Source organism: Puntigrus tetrazona, chromosome 17 (genome assembly GCF_018831695.1).
Source record: "Puntigrus tetrazona isolate hp1 chromosome 17, ASM1883169v1, whole genome shotgun sequence".
Lineage (NCBI taxonomy): Eukaryota > Metazoa > Chordata > Actinopteri > Cypriniformes > Cyprinidae > Puntigrus > Puntigrus tetrazona.
Window position 1 is genome coordinate 6,916,947 of NC_056715.1, and position 23,103 is coordinate 6,940,049.

Sequence of the window (23,103 nt, forward strand, 5' to 3'; positions counted from 1 at the left end):
CAGAAGTTAAATATTACATAATCCTCCTCACAGATAACTCATATGGACACATGCATTTGCTCTGTGATACAAATCACGATACAAATAATGATCGAAGCCAGGATGATATGGAAATTAAATGGAAATTTAACACCCACCGAAATAATCAAATTTATTTATATCATTTAAATTAAAAGCCCAGGGAACACAGGATCAGTCATGTATGGTAGTTATATATATATATATATATATATATATATATATATATATATATATATATATATATATATATATATATATGATAAATTTATATAAATTTCATTTTCAACAACTTGTATCATATGTTTCTCACCTTGAATTATTTTTATTATTTAGTTTCCTAATTCAGTACCAAAATGTGTTTTTTACTATCTATAAATACAATCAAGCAGCAAAATGCATTATTACCAAGAACTGTATAGGCCCAACCATACTTAACATTACATGTCTGAACAAGAAAGAATTGAATTAATGAATTAACGCGTAAATTTCTGTTGAGCCTGGGTTATACCATCATCTCATGCTATAAAACAACTATTTATTCTGCTGTACCAACTGCACTGTTATATGAATTCGATTTTATATTAACCTATCACGTTCAAATAGAAATTTATTAATTGATTTATTCCTTCAAAGAAAGGTACCTGGCTACAAAATTGTCTTCTCTTGACTTCTAAGTCCTTCCCCTACTATCTGACTGAAAAACAAAAGAACTTTAACCATCTTTAAACTATCCAGTAATGAAACGGTGTTATGAGCTGAAGTTTAATAACTTGCACATATTCCAGGTAAAAAAAAAAAAAAAAAAAAAAAGAAAAAATCAACCACACAAGGTTTTTTGTACAAGCATTTAATCATGTTGAGTTAATTGTTCAACGGTACCTTGTTTTGTCGCATCAACATGTCTGTTCATGTTTAGGTGTTATATGACACTGGCATTAAGCAAAATTCCCCATCTGTATAAGCGTTCAGAGCACTCACTTTACAGCGGGAGCTCTGAGAGAGGTTGAGCTGCTGATCAGAAACCAGTACTGACTTTGTTTTGTTTTTTTTGTAGTGGGTCATGTTTGGATTCTAGGAGGGAGAGACTGGTCTCCGACCAGCAGTCTTGAGAAACCTCTATGGCTGTGCAGACACACACAAACACCCGCACACACAAACACTATAATCCCACTATAATACACACGCAGAGAGGCAACAAGTGCTGTTTCAGTACATTTCAGTCTGTCTTCTTTACCATCTACATGCTGCCAACGAGCCACACGCGCACACACACACATCTGTTTCACAAACAAAAACGGTCTAAAACAAACAGACAGACAATAAAAAGAAAAAAGGTTTTACTGCCGCCCCCACGGCAAATGTGCTGGGATTTCTTTTCGACTTCTGTGAAGATGCATTCAAAGATTTATCCAATTGAGTTGTTTATTAAATGGAAAATTTCAATTACATTTAACAGTCAATCTGTTAAAAAAAATAAGTTTAAATGGGGGCAGGGAAAAAAAATCTTCCCACAAAAGAAGAAAAAAAAAAAAAAAAAAAAGCAGGCATACGCAGCTGACAGCCCTCTTGAGCAATCTTCCTATCTTTCCCTGAACCAGCTTGATCACTTTACAAGAAAATAAAAAGTAAGAATAACGAAATTTAACGGCATGGGGCTGGTTATGGATCTGTCAGTTGGCCAAGCATCTACACCTTCTCCCTTTTGACATTCCCAGTCCTTTCACTCCCCAGTTCAACGGTCCTCTAATTCCATATCCGCTCCATTCCCTTCCAACCTTTGCCCAGTGGAGGATCACTGAGTTGTTGTCATTGTAGTAGTAGTAGTGTAGCCTAGCTTGGAGCAGCCTAGCTTAAGGTAGCGCATGGTGCATGCATTAAGGCTGAGAGGGGGGGTTCTGTGACGTCACAGAGTGGGAGGAGCCAGACTGCATCATCGGCTGTGCGGGTGGTGGTGGTGGAGGAGGGTGCTGTGCTCCAGAGTGTGTGTTTGGGGAGGGAGGAGGCGTCGGACGCTTAAACTTATCTGGGCTGGTGCTTCTCCTTGGGGATGGCCTCTGTGTGACAGGAAGAAATACAAATCAAGCTCATGATATGACGAAATACAACAGCAAGATTGTCTTTTTATACTTCTAATTCAGCAAAATCACAAAGGGACAGAATACAGACTATAACTATATGTATTTCCAGTCAAACTGTTAAACTGTGCAAAATTCATTTTGATGACATCAGATAGAAAAGGTCTGTACCCACTAGTAAAAAAGTTGTAAAACTAGTAAAAAAAAGTGTCAACAAGAAAAGGCAGAAACACTGACATTTTAAGCAATTTTAAAACCCTGAATGTGACATTTTTTTCTTGAAAAAAAAAATTAACAATACTTTCTGACTGGTCATGCTTTTTCTAAACAAAACTACGCTAAAATTCACACATGAAATGGTTCCTGTTATCATCTCCCCTAGTTTATCTGACACATGAGTGTGTTTATATATGCAAACCGGGTGTGAAAGTGCAAATGTGCTCCCTTTTGAGTGTGTTAGAAGTCTCTGGCTCTGCTGTCACTCCTGGTTTATCAAAACAAGCTGACTTTTTCAAGGCACCGTGGGACATGAAAGTGAGCCAGCTGCTCTTTGCTAAAACAAACAGATCGCTGTTGCTATAGCCAACAGCTCCCCAACAGGAAAATATAATCCACAACATTCAAATAGGTATTAGGAGAGCAAAGAGGCAAAAATAATGAGTGTCATGAATTAGCGACTAATCCAAACCTGTCATTGAATATTATTCTTTAAAAACCTGAAGCGGTCACCTGTGTAGTAAGAAGTTTAAGTTCTGTATTACCTAATCAAATCAGCTCAGCTCCCATATCAGGCCATAGCTGTTGTAAAGTACATGGAACGGAGATCAAGTGATTTATATTTGCTCATTTCTAATACTACCAAAAAAAGTTCACAAAAGCTTATCTTAGGATTTTTTATTTATTTTGGCAGTCCACTTCCCTTTTGTGGAACAATACACTACCTCAATTGGTTACAAACTTAAGTCAACTGCACAAGCAAACGGATGGCGCAAAAGTCGTGTTGATGTTTTTAGTCATTTTGATCATATGCAATGAGCCATGCCAATAAGGGACGGCAGCGGTGAGGTTATGTAATGTGCTTGCCTAGTCAGTTACTTCGTCAAAAGTCTCTGCTGGTAAACAGAGGGGTCATATTTGTGCAACAGACATAAATACGAGGCTGGACTAATTGCTGCTGCAACATAGCTAGTCTTACATTGCTGGCCTTCACTCAACTGGACAATATCCAGAGGGTGTTGCAGAACATACATAAGCTTAAATTGAGACTCGTTGGAAATGATTACTTCATTGCTGTACATTTATAGCTAACTTATTTATCTGCTAGCTAACATTAAACTGATAAAGTGACACATTAAATCCACGTTGCAGTCACCATTTATTTCAAATGACACTAAATGTTCGAAACATTCAAAGGTCTGGGGTCTTTAAGATTTTTTTAGAAAGAAACAAACACTTTGATTCAGCAAAGAAAACATCCAATGTGATGGTAAAGCATTTTGATGTTCTGAAAATTTTGAATTAAAATTCAAACTTTGTGAGCATTCTTCTCAAGAAATTAAAATAAAATGTATCCAAGTTTTCTAAAAAAAAAAATTAAACAGCATAGCTGCTTTCGACATCGATATAAAATATTTACATTCAGGAAGTAGACCTTTGATTTGTAAATCAATAACTACAGTGTGACTACTCTAGAGCTGCCATGAATGACAGGAAATGTGATGAAAGACTGTCCGGGTCTTGTTTGAGCTGGCATGAACCTGGTCCTGACACACATAGAAAACAAAGTAATTTTTAAACCACTTTCATTGATTTTCCTAACCATTACTGCCATTTGTCTTCTCGCTTACCTGAGTGAGAAGACGACATTTATGTATTTACAATTAGCAGTCGATCTTTAATCTCAGCAAAAAGATTTAAACCGACAGTTCATCAGCATACTTTTTTTAAAGTAACTTTCCTTAGGGAAAGTGAAATTAAAGTGAGAAAATTGTGCAACCTGCCTTTACAACTAAATTAAAAAATGTAGGACATCCTCACCTGTATGCACAAAAACACGACTTATGTTTCTGTTCAGCGAGCTTATCTTATCTGGGTTTCTAACATTATATTTATAATATCTCATATCTGTACAAGTACAAGACATGGCACCTCTGTGTTTGTTTTGGGTGGAGTAAGTGCACCATCTCTTCATCTAACAGGTCAGAATACACTGCAATGTACACAAAAAGTCAGAATGCGGCTTTTGTGCGTTATCTTATTTAAATGGCTGAGAATTTACAGTACTGGTCTATATCAACTTAGACACACAATGGGTATGAGGAAGAGTGTTCTGAGGTTGAGTCACAGATAAGTCATCAAATGTGTTGTTTCCAATTCAGCTAAATGGTGTTACAATGGGTCTTAGCTGAAAACAGGCTGTCCATGAGATACACATGTAAACATATTGCTCAATATCAAGATGTGTTTGAGCAGAGTGTTATATATATATATATATATATGTATGGATGTGTGAGTGTAGTGTGCGTGTAGGCACCTGTACAGCATGTGAGGGTCCTGGGTGGATGTGTAGCCCGGGAGATGTGTAGTGGGGGAGTGGTGCTCGGCTCAGTGTGGCTGGAGGGGTGAAACCAACCGTGTGACTAGCGTACGACAAACCTGGAATGCAAAGAGAGCATCTGCTAAGCGGTTTTATTGGGGTCCTTTACGCTGTTTATTTTGTAGTTTGCCAAGAACTGCCAAACAAACAATGACCGTATGCAAAACAAATATTGATAGCTCTGTAAATCACTCCTCTGAGATGATGAGAAAAGGTATAATAATTGGTCTCAGCACAGAAAACTAAAATAAGAACTAGATTGGGCTCAGAAATATAATAAAAATCACCCTTCCTCAGCAATACAATTGAAAATGTGACTTTCACACCATCAAATGTGCAATGTTATGAATTTCATCAAATATATAAATTCTATGAGGTCATTTAAAAAACACATTTTTAACATGATGCAACCCATTAATGCTTTTATTAAAAACAAGCGCTCCTTATCAATATTAATCTTTGGTCGTTTGAACGGCATAACCTTTTGAATTACATAACTTGATGTACTTGTTCACAGGTTTGTTTGTTTTTTAAAAGATTATTTTACTTTATTACCTAGGTTATCTTTTTTGTTTTTATCAAAAGCCACAATATCTAATGCTAATTTAAAAACCATAAAACATCTACATCATCATCAATCTAAAAGATTTATGTTTGTAGACCTAAGCTAGCCCTAATTTATCGCTCTAATCTCAGAATGAGAAAGCAAGCAAGACTAATGTACCATCACATCAATTTACAGTACAGCTTGCATAATAATTAACACTCCATAAAAACGCATTTGTCTAATCATCACCCTACAAACTGATTCAAAGGCTGTGTCGAAAACCGTTGTAAAAGCCTGTTAAAATATAGCAAGGAAATAAGCAAGGAAAACCACATAAAAAAAAGTAACATGTACAATAATGTCAAGTTATTATAGCTATTTAAAAATGTTTTTTAAATGTTTTATATGCTAACCTTTGATTTACAATACAGTAAAAACATGTTAAATGTGTTAAAAATTACAACTTAAAACAGCTGTTAAAAAGCAGTTGTTGCTATAAAAGAGTGATAAATCTTCAAAGTTAACTGTGTGGGCACGCACCAGGGGAGATGGGGCGGCTGGAGGAAGGAGAGGGGGTGTAGGGGATTGGACTGGACACCGTACGAGCTCTCAGTCCCTGAGCAGACATCTCATTAAAATATCTAGAGAGAGACGTAAAAAACAAACTGCATAAACACAATCTGGCAATGCATGCTTTTTGTTATAATTATAAGGCTATAAACAGGTTTTAAAACACGTTAAGACCAGTGTGTCTGGTTATTTTCATGGTTTATCATATTTCGTGTTTGTAATTAATGCACCTCTCATCATCCATCTCAAGGCTGCTCTCACTCTCTGACAGCTGTCTACACAGTGCCTCCCTTCTCTCCATTTCTCTCTGAAGTTTTCTCTGAAGACGAATGTTCTCTTCCCTCATTTGCCTTTCCTCCTCAATATATTGAGCCCGCTTCTCTGTGTCTGAAGGAAGAGAAAGACAATAGAAGAAATACACAGAAAAAATGTTAAGAGATTTAAAGTGTAATTTAAACCTGCAAATAAAAAAATAAAGCACAATATGCTCTTTGAATTATTTGTCAAATTTATGATTATCATTCATAATTCATACTTTTCAATTAAATAGTCTTAAATTGATATTTATAATGAATTAAAAAGTATGTAGTAAACAAAACAGATTTTTGCCATTCTTTCATGTACACGGAGATGCTCAGAAGAAGCAGGACTCATATTTGAATTGATTTTTGCAGCTTAATATTTACATATTGGGTTTTTTGACAACACTTCTTGACAATGCATGCTTTCGCTCTGGAGGGGAGTTTTTAATTTTTTTCATTTTTGCAAAATACTTGACCATGTTATCACAAACTATATATCACACAGCCATGCTCAGGCATCTCAAACGAGAAAATCTGCTATCTTTGCAGCACCAAAGCAGAATATAAAGGTAATTATTTAACAAATTCTGTTACTGTACTACTGTTATTATACAAGTTATAAACCAGCAGTCTTTAAAGGGGGATTAACATGCACTTTCATGCATTCAGAGTTGTTTACACTGCGCACGGGCGCATGGAAAAAGTTCAAAGAACAATTTGGACATATGACCGAGTAATTATGTGCCAAAAAAATTTCTTCCGGGTTTGTACAAGTTTCTGAGAGTTTTTTTTCAGTCATGACGCACGTTGAGGATGGAATGCCTTATATGAAAAGCACGCACCTGCACGTGCACAGACCAGAGAGAGAGCGAGATTGCGCTCATCAACGAACGTCACCTGGCTGCACTGTACTTGACTCGCATAGGAAGCAGGCCTATGTTTCCAAAGAAGTGTGTTTTTGGTTATATGGGGAAAAGATAACCTTTCAAGTTTTCCAAAAGTACCAAGCGTTACGCGATTAGCAAATGCCTTTCGTTTTTCCCGGGGCAGCAAATGAGTTTCTACGTTTTTGTTGACGAACCTTTGAAAAACTAAGCCCAGTTCAACACTGGATTTGCACATTATTACTGAAAGTTGGAGCGGTCTAAGCTATAAAAGATTCCAGGTGATGATTTAGAACTGCAGACGGTATGTGAAACGCCATCAGATGTCTATGTTTTGTTGGCAGCTGGTACAAGGTCATGTCACTCTTTAGCTCCGCCCAGGCAGCGCGCCTCCAGGAGCTTTAAAATCTAAAGACTTTTTGGAGATATGAAGGATGCAGTACTACTCTATAGGTACTCAATGTTAACATGAGATTGGGAGAAACTGTGTGTTATGTCCCCTTTAATAGTCAGTAAAACAAAAGGCAGAACACTGTATAACTCAATATCAAAACAATAACTCAATAACAAGGAAATTGACTCGAGATACTTACGCACATGATAAAGGGTGTCTTAAATGTCCTAAAAATATTGATAACTAACTTTTGACATATTACACACACTAATATATATTTATAAATATAAAACAACTGCCTTTAACATGTTTAAATATATTATTTATATCTTATTGCTGACAATGCACTACTGTGTTAATCCCTGATTAAGGCTTTTAATGGTCGTAATACCATGAGCTAGAATAAAACTGTGGTTACTTTACAGCAATGTAAATGTAGATGTCTCCCTCTAGCGGCCAAATCACAATTTATAGCTTTAAAGCTAAGAATTAAACTGTAAATGTGTTACTTTCTGTACTCTACAAACTATGGCTGTATTGCACTTCACATACCTCTACTACAAAATAAAACCACATACTTCACTATTCAGGGAGTTATGTTATCTTTTGGTTTCCACTTTTCAAAGTACTACTAATTGAGATGTACTAATCCTAACCTGGAATTGAATATAGTATGGAAACCATGAGCTACTGTTAAGATTAATACAAAGGCTGCATTTGCACTACAGTTTGTGTGCCTCCGGCCGCAGTATGATGGCAGAGAGTGCATGCGTGCGTAATGAGACAAGGACTCACGCTGGAGCTCTGTAGTGCGGAGGCTGCGTTTGAGCCTCTCCACTTCACTCTTGAGGAAGCGGATGTGCCGCATCATATTCTCCGGAGAGTCAATCTCCATGGAAACTTCACGTGGAGAGGGCGGGGCTGACACTGGCTGGTCAAGCTTCTCCTGCAGAATCCTGTCAATTAACAGAAGAATAAATAGAAGAAAATTCATGTAATCAAGTGTTTTGTAAAATGGACAGACCAGGTTAAAAGGGACAATACCTTTTTTCTGCCTCGAGTTTGTCCATGCGCTTCCAAAGCCGGTTCACTAGTGCCTCCTGCTCTTGTTCCAGAGTGTTTTCCAGATCAATCTTCTCACGTCGGAGCTGCATGTAATGCAATTATGCAATTAATAAAACAAGTGGTTTGCCTGTTCTTAGGGGAAAATGTTGGGCCACCATAATAACTCTGGGACTTTCCACAAATAAAAATTGTGCGTTCAAGAATAACCTGTTCTAATTTGCTGAAACTGTGTTCCTTTACTGGCAGACAGCCAAGCTAAACCCACCCACGCCCCCAACCCAAGAACAAGGAACTTGGAGACACCAACTACTAAAATTTGTTCAACTGAGTGCAGGAATTTTAAGAAAGAGTGGTTTAAAAAAAAGTTTAAAGAAGGTACCTGCTCCAGAGTGAGCTGTTTGGAGATGGTGTCGTTCTCCAGTTTTTTGATCTTCTTCATCAGTTTATTGACCTGGAATTCCTGCTCTTGCTCCAAATGCTGCTCCAGCTCTGCCTTTTCATGCTGAAGCTGAAAAAGAAAGCGAGCGCATTAAGAGAATAAAAGCAACCAAGACGGAACACAAACACCCAACTCTAAACCCCAAATGAGCTGTGACTTAAAGTGACGTTTTGATGTCACTTTTTCTCCCTGGTGTCCTTACAAATGATAACACGATAATTCATTGTACATGGTAACGGTTTTGAATGCTCATGCATGCATATCTGCTTTCATAGCAACATATTTTCACCAGATGAATTTGCAACAATGTTCAAAAACAAAAATTTAATAGAATCAGAGATGTTTTTGCTTAGAAATTACTACTCATCATTCAGCATGTTAGTCTGATTTCTGAAGGATCATACGACACTGAAGACTGGAGTAATGATGTTGAAAATTCAGCTTAGCCTTTAAAAAGAAATGACAATGGAAATTTATATTTTTCCACTTGCGAGCATACAATCTCTTTCAAAACCAACATAAAATCTTACCAAGCCTAAACTTTTGAACAGTAAATATATAAAATGGCATGACTCATTAGTACGTACACTAATCTCTCTTGCTTCTCCTCCACACAGTACAGCACACCTACTAAACACACGCACCATAAACAAAGTCATTTGGTCTCAGCAGAAGAGCCAAATTCAGTAATGAGCTTTGAGCACCAAAACAAGCTTTCACACAATTTAATCAGCTACTACTTTTTTTTTTTTTTTTTTTTTTTTTTTTTACTTACCTCCAGCGCCAATCAAAGAACATCATTATACAAGCTGTTGAACAATAACTTTGTAATGACATATGTACCGTACGTCAACGTGAAAGTTACCCTTAGGGATGATTCTAAGGGCGAGCGATCGCATTTCCTAACCCTGACCTCAAACGCCGCTGATGGGCTCTTTCCTTCTAGAGTTTCTCACCTGCATGAGCTTCCTGGACAAGTCATTGGTAAGGAACTCCTCTTCTTTCTCATAGTTGACGGCAAGTGTCTCTTTCTCCTTTTGCAGTGCCTGAATCTTCTTAAATAAAGTATTGGAGATAAACTCCTCTTCTTGTTCTGCACGCGCTTGCTGTAGAAAAATAAAACATGTTTGCATGAATGATAATAATTTTAAAAAAAGGTCAAGTATTCTTTAGTAAATTATTAACTAATTATTGACAATGAGAATATAAAAACCTATTAAAAAATTTACAAAAAAAAAATCAACTACTCATCATCCTGCATTAAACGCATTTTACCCAGTAAAGAAATTGCACAACTATCAAGCAGCACACTGCCACTATCAATTTCCACCATTAAAGATGGTCATAGATGCAAATGCACTGGATATCAGTGTCAGTGTTTCTAATGACACTTGAGTGTTGGCTCTTTGTCTAAATGCAGATGGTCTGAGTGAAGGACTGATTCACATACAGGATGTTGACGCATTAGAGCCAAATATTCAGAGTGCCAACTTCCCACCCTGTCACAGGCCTCAAATATAACTTACTAATGACAACCCAGTTCGCGTAAAGAAAAGCATCAGACGTGCAAAAACACGCTCTGCGTTAAAACCATGATGATGATAAAGCATGTGGTAAATCAGTGAACGCCTTATGTGGTCAGTCAACGAAAACACCACTGGAATTCTACAGAGCATAAAAACAACGTTAAGACAATACACATGCATAAAGACACGTTCGTTGTACGTTATACCAGTCCATATTAAAATGTAAACTATTTTAAAGCAGCTGGCCTGTGATATACATTAGCACTAATGCTATTAAAGTGCCTCCAGGCTTTTGTTGTTGGCTGTTATCATAGTTAGCTCGAATGCTAGCAAGCTAAATACCCCCCATGCGCTTCTTTTTCCCCAGACCAGTTCATTTTGCACCCCAGCGTGGTTTGTAATGCTCCCCGGACGTCTTTGCGTGCCGCGATGGTGTTGTCAGGTGTGCCGCGGGGATTAGAGAGATAAAAACACGGGCTGACTCACGATGGTGACGCTAGCTTTGCGCAGGTCGCGGTTCTCCTCCTGCAGCGCTTTGCACTTCAGCTTGAACGTCTCCAGCTCGATCTTCAGCACTTTGTTCTCCTGCTGCAGCGAAGCGAGCCGGTTTGTCAGCTCCTCCAAACGGGACTGCGAGATCACGACGCCCTGGGCTTTGGTGGCGGCGCTCGTTGTGGTCGTGGTGGTGTTGGAGGCGGCCGCCGAGGTGCAGGAGGACTGCGGGGTGGCGGAGCTACTGCTGCTGCCCGCGCCGTCCGTGTCGCTCTCGCTCGCGCTGTCCGCCATGGTGTCTCGCGCTCGATACCTGGTGCTCGCGACGGTCCTCGAGTGGAGTGGACGTGGATTTCAGGGGCTAGGGAGAAAATGGGATGGAGCAACTGTGGCTAGACTGGAGAGGGAACGGTCCAAGAAATGACTGGGCGTGCTGAAAGTGCAGGCAAACGGGGAGGGTGGCGCCGTCATGTGGTGGAGAGGACAGTGTGCTTGCGATTTTGCTTCACTCAAATGACTCGAATCTTTTGAATACAGAAAGATTTGTTCAAATCAGTTTGACGATTCGTTCAGTTGCTTAAAATGAGTTTTCTGTGGTTTGTTATCAGGGGTTCTGAAGAGTTTGTTTTCTCAATGAATCACACCAACATATATACCATATATTTTACTATTAATCTGTTAAAGTGCTAACAGTATAGTGTATAGTGGTCTTGAATATTCAGACATTTAAGCTTAAATGTATGAATGCCATTGCTCTAGCAAAATATTACACTAAGTAAATGTTTGTAAAACAGTCGACATGGTATAAACTATATCTGTGATGTAGCTTAATTTTTTATATTTTTTGCAAATTCAACTTGCTTAATATTACTATACAATATTTCTATACAATAAAAATGTGTGACCATTATCACTTGCAATGTGATTTATGCAGAGGCAAAGCACGTTGAGTTTGTCAAAATGTCACGGATGATAAATCATGGCTTTGCTTAGCAGGTTAGCATCTCTTTGAGGCACAACAGGAGAAATGCCAAACATTTTTTCAAACATTTTCAAGAGCAGTGAGTAACTTGCACGTAAATGTAGTTCATTGAAAGAGAATATTTAATTATTATGGCATTTTCTCAATGGTAAAACTATAGATAGGAATCCAGCTACAAATTGAGTTGTTATAGTGTTACATAAATAGTGTAAAATATCTCTGTAGCCATATTCAAATTTGATAATAAATGTAATTCATGACACCTTAATCATGGCATTTCTTCATGTATATTAATGCACATTATTTATACCATACTGAATTGATGTAATGCACAAACTGAAAAACACGAATACAATAAAGACTCTGAAATAACTGTGAATAAAAAATATATATAATAGGTTTGCAAAATCAATGCATTTATTTTATTTTTAAATCAGATTTTTGTAAGACATTTGAAACATTATGGTGGCATCATAGCTGCTAGTTTCTAAAAGAGAAGACCTCCAATAACCAAAGTGCTATTATAGTTACATTTAAATGGCTTCACTCATTGTAAGAATTGTACATCAAAAATGTTGCTCAGGTGAAAACATATTATATTAAACAAAATCAATCGACTGGACCATGTCAGGCCCCGCCCACAGTTTGATTGACATGTAACAGGGAAGCAGAACCACGCCCCATCACAACCTAGTTTCCTAGGTCTTTCAGATCTCATTGCCATAGCAAAAATCAGCACACTAAAGGATTTTTCACACCATACACACCACAAGCTAAAAAGACTCTATTGGAGGAAAACGAAACAAACAAACAGAAAGTAATCGCTAAAGAAAAATTCTATATTATCAAAACCGATGCAGAACACTGCAACACATTGACTCGCTGGTCTAAAATATATCACACAATTCCGAAACTGGAAACGATTTCTTGTAATACTTAAAATTATAATGACCATCCAGTGTGTGTCATTTGTAATACATAATCTATTAAATCTACAAGTAATAAAGGTCTAAAGACATCCCGTACGAGGAAGTGTGACTCCAGATGAAAATGTTAAATGTTGACTTAACCTGAAACAAAATGGCAACATTTTATTTTAAAACCTCAGAGATCGAAAAGAAAGAAAAAATGAAGACATTCCTATAATGAATACAAACAGCCTTAAGACAAACAGAGACCTCTACATTGTACAGCCAATACACATGATACAGTGATAGTTGAACAGAGATGCTGATTTACTAGCATATACATTCTGAACACCTCTTACTTGCAGCGCTCAGGCTAACATCAGCAAACGCTGTCTTCCATATGAAAGATAACAGACACTACACTGAACTTCTAGGGAAGCAGTCTGGTTAGAGCTCATCACACTTAACCGTTTCTACACGATGGATGCTTGTAGGGTGACATTTTGGAATATAAAAGTTGAGACATGTTGAGTTTGTATGCGTACAGAAGAAAAAAAGTCTTTTCTTATTTGTCTCTTTAAATACAGTGTTTTGCAAACTTAGAAAAAAGGTTCTTAAAATAAGGTGAACTGCATGCATCAAAATATTAGTCCTCTGTATGACTTCTTCACAGAATTCGATAAATTCCCATTTTGGGAATCGTTGAAATTCGCAGAGGATTTTAAGGAAATGTCCCCTGAAAACCGAACCAACTTTTCTCATATACAAACATACCTGCTATAATAATTAATTATACAAGAGCATGTGAAGTTTCACTGTCTTTAAAATGTCGAAAGCACTTGTAAAGTGTATGTTTGAGGTGCTCTCGCCAAACCTAACTAGTAAATTTTATTTTTTTTACATATTGTGATTTATTTACAGAAAAGTCCACCACATAATTTATTTTAGTTTTATAAATAAAAAAAGTAAAACACAGGGATCCTCCTCCTGACGTCATGGGTCCACGGTAACGTGTAAGGCGAATGTAAGGTGTGGTTCAACAGCATCTATTGTTTGTTTTTTTCCCTAAAACACGAAAAAGAGCTTTTGTGCCATCTTTGGTCACAGGGAAATTTGTGTGAGTATACGGTTTGGAGTTGAAGGGGTCTTTTGAATATACCCCTCGCATTTATTCTTCTGATATTCATGGCACACAAAACAGTTTCTGAATTCCTGATGGTCCGGGTCAGCGCAGGTATTAACCATCAAGAAGAATGAAGTGTAATCTTGTAGGTCCCCCAGAAAGTGTAAGTAGAATTACGTAGGACCCAACACAGAGAGGAAGTAGAATTCACCGGGACCCATCTCAGGAAGTAGAATTCATCAAGACCCCCTTGGAACAGGAAGTGTGTCAGCAGTGTGATGCATGCTCATGCGCAAGCGGATAGGTCAAAGTTCTGTCTCTTTGAAGACCATGCGTTTCAGAGTGGAAGCTGTAGATGTTTTTTTAGGCCAAAATGTCTCATTTCAGCTCTTGTGGCATCGCCGCTCAGGAAACAGATCAAAAATATACCTGCAAACAGGGAGACGCAAAACAGAACATATAAAAAACTGCATTGAAAATGTATTGTCTAATGGTAATGTGAAAGTCCTGCCTAATATTGCGAAATACTTTTTGTTACAATTAAAAATAATAGTTTTTCTGTTATAATAGATTTTCAAATGTAATTTATTCCTTTGATGCCAAAGCTGAATTTCAGCATCAACCAAATTTTTCATCATCCAGTCTTCAGTGTCACATGATTCTTCAGAAAGCAATCTAACATGCAGAATCGTTTTTTGAGGATTCTTTGATGAGAGAGAAAGGTAAAAAGAATAAAATTTATTTGAAATAATAACATTAAATCTTCTCTGACATTATACTGTCCCCAGACTGTTGAATAATGCACAGAAACTAATAATATAAACAATAATAAACAGAGAGCTATTTGAAACACTGTACCTGTCTATGGTCGTGAAGCCACATTTATGAATAATGTTTTCTTTCTGAACGCTTTTCTTCCTTCTTCCTCACCTTGGAAACTTCTCCCTGTTTACAGATAGAGAAAGAACAATCTGTATCAAAGAAAAAAAAATTTTTTTTTTCCAATCTTTTAGGAATGAATACAAGTTTAGAATCAACACATCACCCTGAAAATAGCCAGAAACAATCATTATGTAACAGCCTATCTGTAACCAGTGACAGGAAGTCAATATTAAACAGTTCAGTTGAGTTCATGTGATTTGTTGCTGTAGAGGAGGCATAGTGTATAAAGCTGGAAAGAAGACAAAAAAGGATAAAAGATGAGGAAAAGAAAGTCAAGTAGAAGGTTGGAGAAAAGACAGCTGAAGAATTATGCACATTAGCTTCTGTGTGAACAGAAAAGATAACTATGTGACACATAATGTCTTACTAAACATTCTTTAATGGATAAATAATTCAAGAATTTTATTAAACAAACATATTCATAACAACAAAAATAACAACATTGGGTAGTTCTGGTCTTCAGTCTGTGCGGATATAATGAGGATTTCTGATATTCAGAACTTATTGTTTTATGATATACTCCCCTTCAAATGTTTGAGGTTAGTACATTTTTAAAGAAATAAATACTTTCACTTATTTAATGCAAGAATGCAATAAATAATGCAAATATAATGTTACAAGTATTTCTCTTTTAAATAAATGCTACTCTTTGTATTTATCAAAACATCATAAAAACAACGTCACCATATTAACCAGCATCATAATGAGAGAAACATTCTGTCATAGTGAGCATTTTATTGTCCTAAATTGGATCCATTTTCAGAGAAAAGGACAGAGAAAGACTCCACACAGACTGCGCAAACCTCAGCATGTGTAGCAAGATGGCTTTGGATATCAGGGATCAGGGGGACGTGGCTCCTCCCCAGGGTGGCAAGGTCTCCCTGTGACCCCATGCCACTACCCAAGCCCTGGCTTTCAGGAGTGGGAGTGTCCACACGGCAAATCACCTTTCGAATGACCTGAAGATGGGTATCGAAGGTCAGAGGTCACCATGAATGCTTGTCATGGGAAATCAGAGCAATGTGAGGAAAGATTGGAAAGAATCAGTTAAGGTATTGGAGGAGCGAGCTGCAAGAAAATGTGTTTTAAATAAGCTCTGAAAAGGCAAAGCTGCAAAACTACAAGCAACCCAAGGAAGTAAAATATGTTGGAGAATCAGATATAGAGTAAGAGAAAAAGAAAACATAAAGGGAACAATGGAGTTACTTTTCTGGTGATGATGTTTCCATCTTCATCAATAAACTGTTCCTCTGAAACTGACTCGCCAGGAATGTTGCGTGCCTCCTCTCCCTAAAGCAAGACGGCATTTAGTTCAATATGCAAATACAACAGATCCAGGACACCTTCAAAAGCAGCACACCACACCTACAAGTGCATTTCTACACACCCACAGCAGTCATGTGAACCTGCAAGCAAAGCTGGAACTTTAAATATAAGCCAACATGCCTTCATGCCCCTCATCACCACCTTTAGAAATCACACAAAGCATTAGTAGAAATCACATATCACATAAGCAACGCAGATTAACCCCAAACCTAGCACCTGTAAGCACAAGGAAAATGGAAAACGTACACAGCAAGTAACACCAAATAACAGAAAAACATCAGATCACACTGTGTTTCTGATTGGATGAATCAGATTCAGTCCACCAGCTACACCAAAATCGAATCTTAACCGGACCGCCCCGCAGTTTAGCAGGCAGATACCTTGAGAATGAGGCGTCTACGAAACACTTTGGTGGTGACGGTACGCTCTTCATCCAGGCCGGTCTCTGATGATAATCGCTGCTAATGGATGCATGTAAAATACATTTTTAAATGTGTGTGTGATTTCAGCTCTCTCATTTAATTACAGCAAATTGTCATCTGCGTTTCTTCCTTTGGAGTAAGTAAACTGTACTAGGATGGGAATGATTTCCCTGAAAGAAGCTAAGAGTGTCATGAGCCGGGGGCAAGGAGAGCAGAAAAGATCCTTTTAATCTGGAAGTAGCAGCATTATCTAATCAGTTATTTTATGTTGGTGTTCTAGTGATTATCTCACCTGGACTTTGTGCTCAGCGATCAGAGCACCTTCTTGCTTGCCCGCCCCTGCCTTCACACCATTGGCTGATTCCTGAGACGCTGAGCAGCGGGGCATAGTATCAGACTGCTCGCCATTTTGCCGAGGTTTTCCTGAATCCGCTCGGGATGATGATGTCATGGAGTCACTGGAGTTCTCCTGACTGTAAGGGGTTGAAATTTTACATTTAGTAAGGAAGAAATTCACTAAAATAATGCTATGTAAGAATGTTTTAAAAACAATACCATGCATTCTGGCAAACCTGTATAATGTAGTTTTATTTTTTTTTTTTTGGATTTAGATTTTTTCATTTTGTCTTTATTTAGGTAAGATAGTGTAGAGTAGACAAAAAGCAAAGTGGGAAAGAGAGGGAAGTGGGATTGGAAAAGGTCCTTGAGCCAAGACACAGAGTCAGGACACCTGCAACGCAATGGCGTTAAAAGAGACTTCTTTCATCAACATAATTTGAAATAATTAAATAAAATAATTTGAATGCATCCTTATTTAGTACTAATTTTGTTTAAAAAAAATAACATGCTTAACCCAAATTTTTTAAAGGATGTTCATTTACAAGCATTCATAACTGAAGAAGTTGTAATAAATATAAATTGATGAAAGTGGTCCTTATTATGTTTTATGAATTTCTGACTTTACAAACCCAAAGACTTCAGCTGTTCTAGCACCTTAGTTCCTAAAGATGGTCTTTCTAGTAAAAAGGACATGCTTTTACATTTACAGTTTGTCTTCTAGTACTTAAAACATATTAAATTAAATTTCTTATGATATGATTAAATGTGGGTAATGTCAGCGTAATAATTGTAACTATGTACAGTACCTGTTGTCTTGTCGGTCCATGTAGTCTGACCCATGACCCCGCCCTGAAGCGGGCGGCTCTGTGTTTGATGTCTCTGTGAGCCAGCCTGCAGAGAGCGAGCACAACTCAGACTCAATTTGTTCAACACCTCTCACTACCTCTCTCACTTTCTCCTTAGTCATCTCCTCATTCACTTCCCTCTCCCTCTCTCCGATGTGGCCTCCTGACACCTCCGGTTGCTCCTGCCTTTGCTCGTCTTCCTCCTCCTCCTCCTCCTCCTCCTCTCCTCCTGAGCCAGACTCCCTCAGGACCTCTACCCAGGGTCGCAAAGGGGACTCATCATGATCTTTGACCTCTTTCAGAATCACTTTCTCCTGTCCCCTCGTGTTAAGATTTGGTTCTTTTAAAGATGATGGTAGTAATGATGATGAGGGACAATCTTCCTTTTCCTTGTGTGCTAGCTCTATCTGTTCCACCGGAGGAGAAGATTTCTGTTGGTCCTCATTTTCTTCTTCTTTTCTTGCCTGGTTTTCCTGTATGAGGTGGTCTTGTTCGATCCTGATCATGGGTGGGTCTGTTTTTGGGACAGACTGGAGTGGTACAGAGCAAACCGAGGGATTTAGAGGAGGTTCATCGTGGTCTAGGGGAGAAAGCTTATGGGTAAGGTGTGATTCAGGGTCACATGTGACAGCTGAGAGTTGTGTTGTGAGTTCGGGGTTGTCGGAAGGGAGCTGAGAATTAGGGGAGAGTATGTGTGTGTGTGTGTGTATTTGTGCAGTTGTTTCAGAGAGTGTGTGAGGCTGATTTACAGGTTTGGACAAGGGTAGGTCGCAGGGTCTGGTTGGGGCGATTCTGACAGACTCGTCCTCATTGTAACGCTCTAGTTCCCAAGAAGGGCAATAAGGGGGAGGGTCAAGGGGCAGATCTAAGATGGGTTCGATGTCATCAGACATAGTGGGGCAGATAGGGGGTGTGGTGGGGGTGGGACTGGTAGTTGACTGCAGTTGAGCCAGGATGTTGTGGTAACCTGGGTGAGATGATACACACACAAATGGATGGACATGACAGGACACAATTACAATCACACACAAACAGGCACACACATTAACATGCTTAAAGTAACAGTTTACCCAAAAATTTAAGTTCTGCCATTAATGTTTACTCATCCTCATGTTGTTTGTTTCAAACCTGTATTTCAGTCATTTATTTGAAGTAACATGAGGGTGAGTAAATACCAATTACATTTCTGGGTAAACTATTTTTTAAACATAGACACAGACAATCACCTAATCCCACCCAGAAGAGCAAAAGTACAGTATTTGACAGTATTTCCCAGAGATTCAGCAGGCATACAGACCAACAAACACACAGTTAATACATAATGGCAATGGAACAGATTCAGATCTCCAAAAACAGAGAGATTGTGATTGTGTGTATAATACATATGAAAAGTTTGGGGTCGGTACGATTTTTTGAAGAAATTAATACTTTTATTCAGCAAGGATGCATTGATCAAAGTGAATATTCATCAGTGAACAATGTTTCCCACAAAAATGCTTCTTGAGCACCAAATATTCATATCAGAATGATTTCTTAAAGATCATGTGATCAGACTGGATTAATGGCAGGTGTAAATTCAGCTGTCATCACAAGAGTAAATGATACTTTTTAAAACATATTAAAATAAAAAAAAGAATTTAGAATATTTCACAATATTACACCTATTTTAATCAAATAAATGCAGCTTTGGTGAGCATAAAAGACGTCTTTCAAAAACATAAAAAATCCTTACCAACCCCAAACATTTGAAGAGTAGTGTATATCTATGTGTGATCTCCCCATAGTCAAAGGATAGATGGAGTGTGTGTTCATGTCAACCTTGACTCAAAAAACAAAAGTGCTACATTAGACTTAACATTTGAGTCTATAATAATAAAGTGGAGTAACAGTTTAGATTTGGGAGCACATATTAACTTTTAACAATAAACTCCTTATTCTATTTGAAGTAAAATGGTTGTTGTAGTCGTTATTTTTAGGTAATGAGTAGCATTCAGTGTATTACAATATGGTCATGCAGAATAAGGCTTTATTTTTACATATAATAACAGTCATTCTTAGTACGTAATATTACATACTAATAAACAGCCAATATACAAGGAAAAAATACCTAGTGAATAGTGTTCTCTAATGTAAAGGAGTCACTTTCATCGGTTAGTTAGACACCTTTACAAATGTTCAAATAAGAAGCAGTTGAGATGTGTGCTACTACTAGTATGGGGAGACTCATAATCTGGCTAAATAATGAGGATATTGATGTCTGTTCAGATGAAGAGCTCAACAGTAGAGGAGTTAAGACAGAGGGATGAAGTAGTGAGGGGTGGTCCTGGGGGCATGCAGGGGCAATGACAGCATGCACAAGGAGGCAATGGTGTGGGAGGTGGGGAGAAGGAGGCAGGACTCATGCAACGTGATGCACAGGGAGAGGAAGAAGGAAGAAAAGAAGGGCAAGGTAAGGGAGAGAGACAAATTCTATGTGCCGAAACAGGAGATGACAGGCTGAGAGCAGGAGAAGGAGAGAGAGAGGAGAGAGAGAAGTAAGATTTAAGAAGAGCAGATGATGATAGAGAACTGGATGGCAAGTCTTGGGCCACATGAGGATACAGTTGTATGAGGTGTTGTGGTGGAGTATACAGCAGACGCAGACACACACACACACACACACACACACACACACACAAACAAAATAACATGCAAGTTAGAAAGACAAAACAATGGCTATATTAATGAGAAAAATGAGGTTCTAGGGTCTGGGAGGGGGAAATGAGGGATTGTACTGGAGGAGAGGAGACGACAATTCATTTTGTATCTGACAGAGGGATGCACAGGAGACTGTCAGGAGGAGGAGACTACGGAGAGAAGGATTATCTCCTTCTTTCTCTTCTTTTTCCCCCTCTCACTTTTTATCCCTTGCTCCAGTGCAGGGAAGGAGAGGAGAGAAGGATAGATGGAGGAGGAAGCAGATCGACAGCTTGAGAGGCAGAGGACAGCTGAGTCTTTTAGCTGAGGCCATGCGCTTTGGTCCACTATGTAAAACAACATCTGGCCTGTAACACTCCTACCAACTGATATCAAAAGAGCTTCATCAGGATACTGCTGATAATAACATGCATTTTGTTTGGAAATATCTCTTTCCTTAGCTTTCAATAACAGAATTAATTTCATAACAGAGAACAGTGTTCATTTCATGTTCCACTGGCAACGTACTGCAGGGCCTTCATTAAAACCAAAAGAAAAGTGTGTACATGTGTAACAGGAAAATATTTTTCGAGTGGCCCTTCCTACACTTGTTGAGGCAAAGCATCATGCTGTGATTGCTTCACGTCACATGACCATATACATGCATGTTCAAACCAGGTCCATGCATATGGTGTTGGGAGGAAGGGAAAGGGGTAACAGAAATGAAGTTTTTGAATACAGAAAGTCTTTAAAATAAAAGAATAGTGAGTGATTAAGTAAGAGTGTGTGTGATCAGGGCCTGTGGCCTAATCTTCTGTAAATGTGGCTTCTGTAAATCTCACTAAGATTTCAAATTCAAAATAGTAATTATTGGTGGTCCATCTGTGATTAGCAATTTGGCAAACTGCACAGGGAGGTTGTAGAGGAAAAAACAAAGGTGACACTCAAAAAGGAATGAGTTGGGGAGGAGAGGGTGGGTTGGGGTTGGGTTTGGGGGGAGTGGATTCAGCTAGATGGGGCTAAACTTTACCATCCGCCTTTTCCTGGCACACAGCGCTATCATCTGCAAAACTTCTGGTGCCTGAAATGTTACCATAGTCAAATATGGGCCCTTCCAGCAGAGTCACAATATCCATCCGGTTCACTTTAGTCAGGACAGCCGTCAGTGCATCCGCTAAGAAAGCATAAATAGTGACTTACATTTATTTGCTTTAGGTAGATGTTATAACTTCACAGAACATACAAGAAAGAAAAAGAAAGAAATTAATGAGAAAAAAGACAGATGGAGAGAAAATGACTCTCACTTGTGGCGTTTTTCCCATCCCGACTGACCCACTTCTTAAGGAGCATAAAGCTCTGGGCTGTGAGAGAGTTTGGGTTCTCTGTACGAATGTGGTTTATCTCATCCACAGAAAAATTCATCTCTCGAGCCAGCTCTATAAATCAGAAAAACACATAATGTTATAACTAGCATCACCTCTGCACAGTGAGCTAGTAAAGGAAGACAAATGTAAAGACAATTAAAGGTAAAAACGCTACAACATTTTTAAGCCTTTAATGATTTGTTATGTTCTGAGTTTAAGAATTCCTGTTTAGTAAACATTTAATAATAAAATCCTAATCAGATTCATTCATAGCATGTTGTCACATTAAGATTTATGAACTGAACTGAATTTAAAAATAAATCCAGTTCTTTACTGCAATACCAATCACAGGCACAAGAGGGCAAGCTGTGGCAAGCTGTTTTGTGGATTGTTTGCTATTGATTATTAGCAAACATATTATTATTGGCTTCCTATTTAAATATTCAATAGTCAGGGCTTCTCTTAAGGCTTGAGAAGGTCAGTAGTAAACAATTAATGCCTGGCAATTAAAATGTAACCTCTAAAACCTTCTCAGTCATATGGGGCAAAGCATCTTAACCTGTCCAGCTCAGTCCCAGGTGATCAGCAACGATGGCCATTCGAAGGTCTGTTCTCTCACAGGGGCTCTGTGGACCTGTCATGACATACAGAACAGAAACTTTACAAACATGTTACTAATTAATTTCAAATGAAGACTCCAGATGACTTCCTTTTCTGGCCAAAACAAGGAAAAATTAACAAGATTTTCCTCATACAGAAGCTATTAACAGGAAAAGAAAAACCTGAGGATGTTTGTGAATAGTACTGATTGGCTAGAAAAGGAAGAAAGACAGACAGTGAACTGCAATGTTTCAGCTACACAGTTGGTGCTCTGATTGTGTACGTGAAACAAATTTTCAACAGAATCTATGCAGGCAATAACTATGAGTTTATAAAACGGTATAAAAAAATGAAAACAAAACATTAACAAAAAAGACTTGAGATGAAGCATGCAGACAACATAGTACTGCACATTTTTCTCTGACAAAGTTCACAAACAATGAAGTATATATATATATATATTCCTCAACAACGTTCCTTTAACCAACCCAGCACAGATAGACTGCTCAGTGCCCCACCCCTCATTATTAGGATAAATTATCTGTGGAAGGTAGGGGAGAGAGAAGGGGAGATCTGACAGGGACAGATACAGTACGGTACAGTCACACAGCACAGTGATGAGAATGACAAGAATGACAGCTATTGTTCACGCCACAGGCAATCCA

General features: G+C 38.2%; 2 protein-coding genes across 3 annotated transcripts in view; both read right to left on the bottom strand.

The window, feature by feature from the left end:
- Positions 1-852: 852 nt before the first annotated feature.
- ccdc6a (coiled-coil domain containing 6a) lies at positions 853-11,366 on the bottom strand. Its single transcript, XM_043263684.1, has 9 exons — positions 10,906-11,366; positions 9,850-9,999; positions 8,834-8,962; positions 8,434-8,537; positions 8,185-8,345; positions 6,040-6,196; positions 5,780-5,880; positions 4,630-4,751; positions 853-2,075 (listed from the first exon to the last, which is right to left on the bottom strand). The coding sequence occupies exons 1-9, from the start codon at positions 11,203-11,205 to the stop codon at positions 1,896-1,898; spliced, it is 1,404 nt and encodes a 467-aa protein (XP_043119619.1). The 5' UTR covers positions 11,206-11,366; the 3' UTR covers positions 853-1,895.
- Positions 11,367-12,288: 922 nt separating this feature from the next.
- Positions 12,289-23,103, bottom strand: part of ank3a (ankyrin 3a) — a 73,553-nt gene continuing 62,738 nt past the window's right edge. The window contains exons 42-51 of one of the 2 annotated variants that reach the window (XM_043262302.1): positions 22,398-22,472; positions 21,779-21,910; positions 21,505-21,648; positions 17,760-18,765; positions 16,907-17,087; positions 16,573-16,653; positions 16,073-16,156; positions 15,670-15,825; positions 14,783-14,869; positions 12,289-14,353 (exon numbers count right to left, since the gene is read on the bottom strand). In XM_043262302.1, the coding sequence (XP_043118237.1) occupies positions 14,807-14,869; positions 15,670-15,825; positions 16,073-16,156; positions 16,573-16,653; positions 16,907-17,087; positions 17,760-18,765; positions 21,505-21,648; positions 21,779-21,910; positions 22,398-22,472 (1,922 nt within the window). In that variant the 3' untranslated portion in view covers positions 12,289-14,353; positions 14,783-14,806. Of the gene's footprint in view, positions 14,354-14,782; positions 14,870-15,669; positions 15,826-16,072; positions 16,157-16,572; positions 16,654-16,906; positions 17,088-17,759; positions 18,766-21,504; positions 21,649-21,778; positions 21,911-22,397; positions 22,473-23,103 lie in introns of those variants that run through there. The other variant, XR_006252971.1, reaches the window with a different exon arrangement.